Source organism: Physcomitrium patens, chromosome 12 (genome assembly GCF_059467195.1).
Source record: "Physcomitrium patens ecotype Gransden chromosome 12, ASM5946719v1, whole genome shotgun sequence".
Taxonomy (NCBI): Eukaryota; Viridiplantae; Streptophyta; class Bryopsida; order Funariales; family Funariaceae; genus Physcomitrium; species Physcomitrium patens.
Genome location: NC_143421.1, coordinates 470,037 through 477,194, shown reverse-complemented (window position 1 = coordinate 477,194; position 7,158 = coordinate 470,037). Strand labels below are relative to the sequence as shown.

At 44.3% G+C, this 7,158-nt stretch overlaps 1 protein-coding gene across 5 annotated transcripts; it reads right to left on the bottom strand.

The window, feature by feature from the left end:
- Positions 1-374: 374 nt before the first annotated feature.
- LOC112290074 (E3 ubiquitin-protein ligase UPL5) lies at positions 375-7,158 on the bottom strand. 5 transcript variants are annotated; one of them, XM_090254530.1, is made up of 8 exons: positions 7,018-7,158; positions 5,734-6,367; positions 4,355-5,551; positions 3,406-3,991; positions 2,731-3,059; positions 2,072-2,417; positions 1,296-1,882; positions 375-955 (listed from the first exon to the last, which is right to left on the bottom strand). In XM_090254530.1, the coding sequence occupies exons 2-8, from the start codon at positions 6,022-6,024 to the stop codon at positions 692-694; spliced, it is 3,600 nt and encodes a 1,199-aa protein (XP_090110656.1). In that variant the 5' UTR covers positions 6,025-6,367; positions 7,018-7,158; the 3' UTR covers positions 375-691. The 5 variants fall into 5 exon arrangements, with proteins under 5 accessions (XP_090110656.1, XP_090110655.1, XP_024391806.1 ...); XM_090254529.1 differs by having other exon boundaries at positions 7,023-7,158; XM_024536038.3 differs by having other exon boundaries at positions 6,710-7,028.

Genomic DNA, 7,158 nt, shown 5'->3' with positions numbered 1-7,158 from the left:
TAAATTCTTCCATTGCCACCTATACTCTTATCCATAGTTAGTGTGTAAACACAAATAGTGTGTATTTCTAATCAGTATGATACACACTATTCATAAGATAGGTCTCTTTGACTGCTTTGTTGGTTGCAGAGTGAATGAGTGTAGTCGTGCCCACAGTGGTTGTCCACAAATCTATCTGTAAATTGTATACACTGGAGTACACACTAGTTAAGTGTGAATATGAATAGTGTAATACACATTATTTAAAATACCTCATTGTTAGTGTGTATTACCAATTGATGTGATACACACTAAAAACCGGGCACTCATGTCCCAGAGGCACTTTGCAAATAGTGTAATAAACTAATTACGGATAAGAGTGTAGAGAGCACCAGTGACAGGAACCGACACGTTTATTTCCTCGAAGTCAAAGGAGCATGTGGATGAATCAGATTCTCAACCTGATCTATTAACGAATATCTCAAACGAACTAGAAAGTCTTGCGACATTATGTTAAATGCTTTACATACACTCTACAGCAAATGAAAGGAATTCCACCCTGAACAATGACTATCACCAAGCTTGATATAGAGCAGTAAAGTTACCGTTTCTTGGCAAGGGTGACGGTACTTATATCCTCCCAAATAGTGTCCTGCTCCACAGAACAGGCTGAATCTGTACTATTTATGCAATTTTCTACCTATCTTATTCCCTAAGCAAATCCAAACCCTTCAGCAATGTGGCAATCTGTGATTGCTAACAGACGAGCACACATGATTTCATAAGTTGGGTAAGCTGGAAGAACTAGCTGATGGAAGCATGTATGGGCAGTCGGCAACCAACTTATATCCGTGTGAGCTCTGTGGATATGAAACTTTGATGAAAGCCCTGCAAAACCTTCTGCCGGCAAGTGTGTCACTGAGGTTGAAAAGAAGAGAAGTCTTCTACGCTCATATGAAGTCATTTTTTCCACAACCTGTCAATTCACAGTTAGACATCACAATCCGGTTCAAACGATTACCAGAAACCCGAGAATGCCGGAGCACATCTAGACATTGATTAGTTGGGAAGGATATCGTTCCGTGGTGCTTTATCTTCCCGACACTTCTTTAGGACTAGACAATAAGACCAAAACACGTGTAATGCAATTGTAATAGATGGACTCAAATGCCAGGAGTAACAAACAAAAGCGACTGATGCTAGCATAGGTAACCACATCACTTACGCAAAGCCAACACGGAGAAGCTTCCCTCTGGAGCCCACTAAAAACAAAGCACCAAGAAAAATGGCAGTTTATGAACAGAAATAATCTTCACCTGCCAGAACCAGACTATGTAATCGTCGGTTACACAGTAGTCATGGTATTCAGTATGTGCTTTCCAATCTTCAAGACAGATATTTCTATCCTTTCCATACAGCATAAGATCAAGATCCTCAGGTGCCAAAGCTCTCAAGAATTGTTGCTGGGTGCTATTCATTAGCAAATCGGAGAAACCTTGTGAAAACGATTTCACCTGCTCTGCAACAGAAGATACTAACCGTCGTTGGACCAGCAGTTCAATGAAGTGTCTCCGATTGGCACTAGTCACCACCATGTCTTTTCCACCCATGCAAAGTTCCATTGATTTGTGGGAACCCAATTCTTCAACTTCACTAACAAAGGTTAAACCCAAAATATCAGTATCAATCAGATCTGCATCCATCTCTAAAATCTTCTTGCAACTTTCATAGAGTAATGGGTCAGCATCTTTTGCATCCTCCCACACAACAGGCAGCCCAGCCAGCTGTTTGAAAAAAGAGAGAGCAAAGACCACATCCATTTGAACACGGTGCATTAATGCAAGAGCAATTACTCGTCCACAGAACCTAAAGTACGTCAGATGTCCTGGATTAACCCCAGACGCTGCAAAATACCACAGACGTCCAAATGAGAAATCTCGCAACTGATATGAAGCATGAGACAGTCGCCTAACCATTTGCAAACTAATATCATGTGTGATAGAAGAAGCTACTAGAAAGATTAATAAACTAAATAAACTAAGGTGAGCACAATATAATAAGGTAAAAATAGATTTAAAAAAAAGCGACATACCAGAATTCGGGAAAAACCTTCGTCTATCATTGGGACAGGGCAAGAAAAGGGCATTTTGAGGGTTGAAAATTTCTCGACAAATCATACAAAACCACTCGCGTAATACCCCTGGTCCAGTAGCTTCCTCAGAGGCAAACTCCACAGAGATACCTCCCTGAAGCACTTCAGGCTCAACGTACGCGAGTTGCTCAAAAGACTCCGTCAGGAGCGTTGCTCGCTTCACTACTACTTCTTGTCGTTCATCATGATCATCTTGAGGTTCAGGGAGCATAGCCATCACAAGACGTCTCTTTGATTCAAATTCCAATAACGTTTTGTGATCCAATAACCAGAAATCGTCGTCCAGCTACAGACAAAAATAGATTTAGAAGAAAGAACACGTGACTGAAACAAGGATCAGTGTCCTTACCAAATATGTGGGATCCGAACGGAGTCAACGACACCAAGCTAGAGAATACCAGGAAGCTCAGTAACCCACCAATCAAGAACAAATAGCCATAAACAAACAACATATGCGTGTCGCGTACTTAAGTCACTTACTCTCACTACGAAACACATGTTATCAGTCTCCTCATGTCAAAAATTCACGGCTGTACACATCATGACGGTAATATTGACATTATCCAAAAGTCCAATTAAGAATTTTGTCGAACAATCACCTGCCGCCGAGATTGTCTAATTAGGATATTCAACGAAACTCGTCGCAGAAGTAGCATCTCCATGAGGTTAGCCATCGCTCCCTCATACAGCTTTGCAATGGCGTGCAGTCCCTTGAGAACAACCAGAAACGGAGCCCATTCAAAGGGCCGTTCCTCAGGCAATGTTGACCCTGGCCCAAATGACTCGTTATGTCGCTCAGGGATAAGCCCAACGGCTTCCAGACAGCTATCGACCTCTTGTAAGAGATCTTTGAACAACTGTTGCAGCCAACCGTGAGATCCAATCTCAGCACCCACACCAGGTGCTCTGTTTCTTGCAAAATCGTACTCTGCATTGACACCAACATGAGTTTGAGGACGAAGTCAGAGTTCATTGAAAGTTGAAACAGGCACAAAATCGCCAAGTGCAACTTTCCAAGACTGTTTCCATTACTAGACATATTTAAATTAAGACCTATTTACAAAAATGAGCCACAGCAGAACCTTCAGAAGCATAGCTTTCACCCACAGAGGATCATGTGCTTCCTATTATTCCTAAGAACAGCAGGAAGAATTGTCTTCAAGAACTCACACATCACAAGATTGCAACTACCCATACCTTTCTAAAATCCCCTCTAGAAAGAACCATCTAATTTTCTTAATACATCTTATTCAAGATAATACAAAATATCTCACCTGTTAGCAGCCCTTCAGGGTCCGTAGCGCCACCGTGAGGGCACTCAGTAAGCACGACTGTGGATTCTTTTGTGTTGTTTTCAGATCCAGACGTAACTACAACTTTGCAAACCTCAATAGCTTTACAAAGAGGTATCACAAATGCAGTAAAGTCCTTCGCTTCCTTCACATACGCAGAAAAGCAGGCAGATGATTCCTTGCCCGCGTAAGCCTTAGCAGTACATCGCAAATTCTGCGTCAACCACACAGAAAGCTCGTTCACAAATGGAGCGAAGTTCTCGACGATACTATCAGCTTTAGCTTCGTTGAAGAAAGGACTCCCATGAGCTACCCCAATGGTGTCGAGCAACCTAGCCAATGCTTGTCGGCAGGATGCGTACAAATTATGGTTTCGGGCACTTCTGGCTAGAAGTTTGCAAAAATCTAGGAGGACAGGTGCACAATGGCAGTGAATGCTGGCAGGAAGATACTCATCATTTGAAGATAGGAATAGGGTAATTGCATCTTCAGCACATTCTCTATTACTCTCAACAGGAGACAGAAGCAACATAACCAAGGCAGATGTTGCTCCGGCTAGCTCAAAAACCTGCAGGTATTAAGTCCAAAAGAAGCTTCAGTATCGATGACCCGTTGTGTGGGACTAGCATAAGAAACAACCTGTATTTCTAATCTTAGTAGTCCATGGCAAGCCATATTGACAGCTAAATTTCTCTAGTAATTGCCAAAAACGATAATTTAAAAAATTCAAACATCACAAAGAAAAACTGTTGACCAACAAGTCAAACTTGAGTCCAGCCACAAAGTCCATCTGAAACGAAGCCGAATAATCCTACATTATTTAGTCCTAAAAAAGTCACTGAAGCCAGGAGGGGGAAAAAAAGCGAGAGAGAGAGAGAGAACACACAAAAACAGAAACAAAAAGGAACCTGAAATAGAGAAAAAAACTCACTTGCATGTGCTCAGAGACGGGCACAGATTTCACTGCCATTTTCAAAAACTCCTGCACGCTTGCTCGCACACAATCTTGTGAATGCATCAGTTTCAGTCCAAGTTGTTGGTCACCAACGGCACACATGTGCCTGACAGTAGCGACAAGATCATTGATGAGCTGCCAAGAAGCAGGGAGAGCAGTACTTCTCATCCGAGCGACTAGGGTAAGCGTAGCGTCATTAACAACCTGGCAAGACTCCAAAGTCTGGTCTTGCTGGAGCTGCAACCGACCAAAAATGAGTCTTTGTTCTGAGACGGGAAGTCCAGTCTTCGCAAAAATCTGTTGGTGTACTGACTCCACAAGATCCGATGGATGGGCGTGCATAACAATTGTACGACCATAGGCCCGCACAAAGAATTGGAGACGAGCAGGACTCGATTTTACGAGTGACGAAGAGGATCCATCAATTCTCTCTAATCTCTCAACAGCTTGACTTGAAAGGCTGCTGCTGTTACTGTTAGACTCAAAATTACCAGGTAGAGCTATCAAAGTACTCAAATTTCTAAAACCTAAACTGATCGACTCCTCTAGACTGTCAGCCATCCCATTTCTTTCTGGCTCTTTTCCAGAAACCCCATCATAAACTTCTGCTTCTCCCTCTACCTCTACATCTGATGATGCGAGATTGTCATTCCTCCCTTGATTGTTCCCTGTCTCACCTCGCTCAACCGCCATACTCCCAACATCACTAATCCCTAAAGAAGACAATGACCCTCCGGGTAATGAACTAGTTGTGAGCAATGAACTATTCGAGATGTCGCTTGACAAAGTCAACTCATTGGGATTGTTCCCAAAATCAACGGCCATCAAGGGCCCATCCAAGACGGCTTGAAGGGTGCTGCCGTGGTCCTCACTGACACCTTCAACCCAAATGCCCTCGTCCCCTATGCTGTTGTCCTCAAATTTGTCGGGAGGTTCCTTACTCCATTCACTTACTTTCCCCGAGGAACCCAAATTCCAATTCGAGCCATCTTCCCAGGTGGAGTCGTCGTCAATGGCAGCGTTACCATCTTCTTCACGCATTTGACTTTCCCCATCAAGAGACTGCGCTTCCGCTGCAGCGACTGACCTTCCTATCTCAAATCTTTCTCTTCCGCTAGATTCCGTCACACTTCCTTCCTGGATATCTTCTCTAGTCTCTCTTCTCGCGCGAACCTGCGATGGTGGAATTGCGCAAAATTTAGTTGTCGTACTTCAAAAGCCACTACACAACATGTGAGCAATCGACTGAGAAACGAATAACAAACAACCCAACAGTTATTTCAGTAAAAACGCACGCGTTTCACAAGACATCATGGACTGATCCCGAGTACATAAGTGAAGAAAATTACACCAACCTGAGAGGTTCCGGACACAGACGATTCAGCCACTCCTATCTCATAATCGTCCAGTTTGCGTTTACTAAACGTCGACCGCAAGCCCATGGGAGACACCAAAGCCTGTGCTCGTGCAGATGAAATGAAGTGCGTATCTCGGTCCTGCATTTCTAATCCCCGCTCCACGACTAACTCCCGCTCCCTGACAGTGTGACTCCGCTCCGCCACCGCAGAGTTGTGCAAAAGAGCAACATGTATTTCTCGTTGCGTCAGGTCCACCCGATCATCCTCCCTCAAAGATATGACTTCCATATGGAGTGACGTAGGGACCACGGTGGGCCGATGATAAATGCGTGATGATGGGACCGACGTTACTTGTAATATAGACCTAAACTACCCTGGAATGCACAGATCCGAATTCGACAAAACCACATAGGTAACCAATTCCCAAACCTCTGTTTAAGTCTATAGTCTTTCCCATTCCTACTTGCTCGCATCCGAGTGACTCAAACGCCTAAGTCGCTTTCGACAACGCAGAGACCGCATAACGTCTCCGTACCACTATAGATTCATAAGCTAATCGACATCAGCCGTTCAGGGCCTAAGCTGCCACAACTGCGGTCTAGCGCTTGTGCTCCGTCAAGTACTTCGCAACCTTGCGAACATGCAGCTCGTAACTGTCAGTCTTCTTAATGCCACACATTAAAAAGCCCTATGTGAATTAAACGCAGATAATTGAGTAACACCAGAAAACTAACCACAATCAGGCTACATATAATCCACCCATTAAAAGCAGAAAGGCATCATATTACGGTTGCACAAAACTCCAAGAACGTGACCTCCTTCTTCCCCCCCCCCCCAACATGAATCTCACAGCCCGCAGAGCCGGCCACACGAATCTACAAGAGAAAACAATAATCACGCTAAACACACCATACCATACGGAATCTGATAATGCATTTAACACCCCGAAGATACTTCCCAACTGAATCCCTACCCGATACACCAAATCTCGATTCCAGCAGACGCCACTTCACCTCCTTGAAACTATGAACACACAAAGCGACGCAGTATTCCCGCGCCAACTCGCACCCACTTCCGAAGCGTCGAAATTGCATACACAAAAAGCTCCGTTTTTTTATCACTGATCAAGACTCCAAACACACACACACACACACACACACACCTAATCTCTTCAACAGTCACCTCTCAAACTCCCCATTCACTTAAACCAACGACGTTTTCAACCCTCTCGACATAAACAACGATCACCACAACGCTCGTCCAACATTCCCATTACCTCACCTCACCTCACACCAACGCCACTGTCCCTCAAAGTCGCCCCCTCCAGGACTCTGTGCGCTCCTCCTCCTGCTCCTCCTCCTCCTCATCTCGCAGACCTAACTTTCCACCACCGACAGCACCTCGTCATGCTCCGAATCGCTA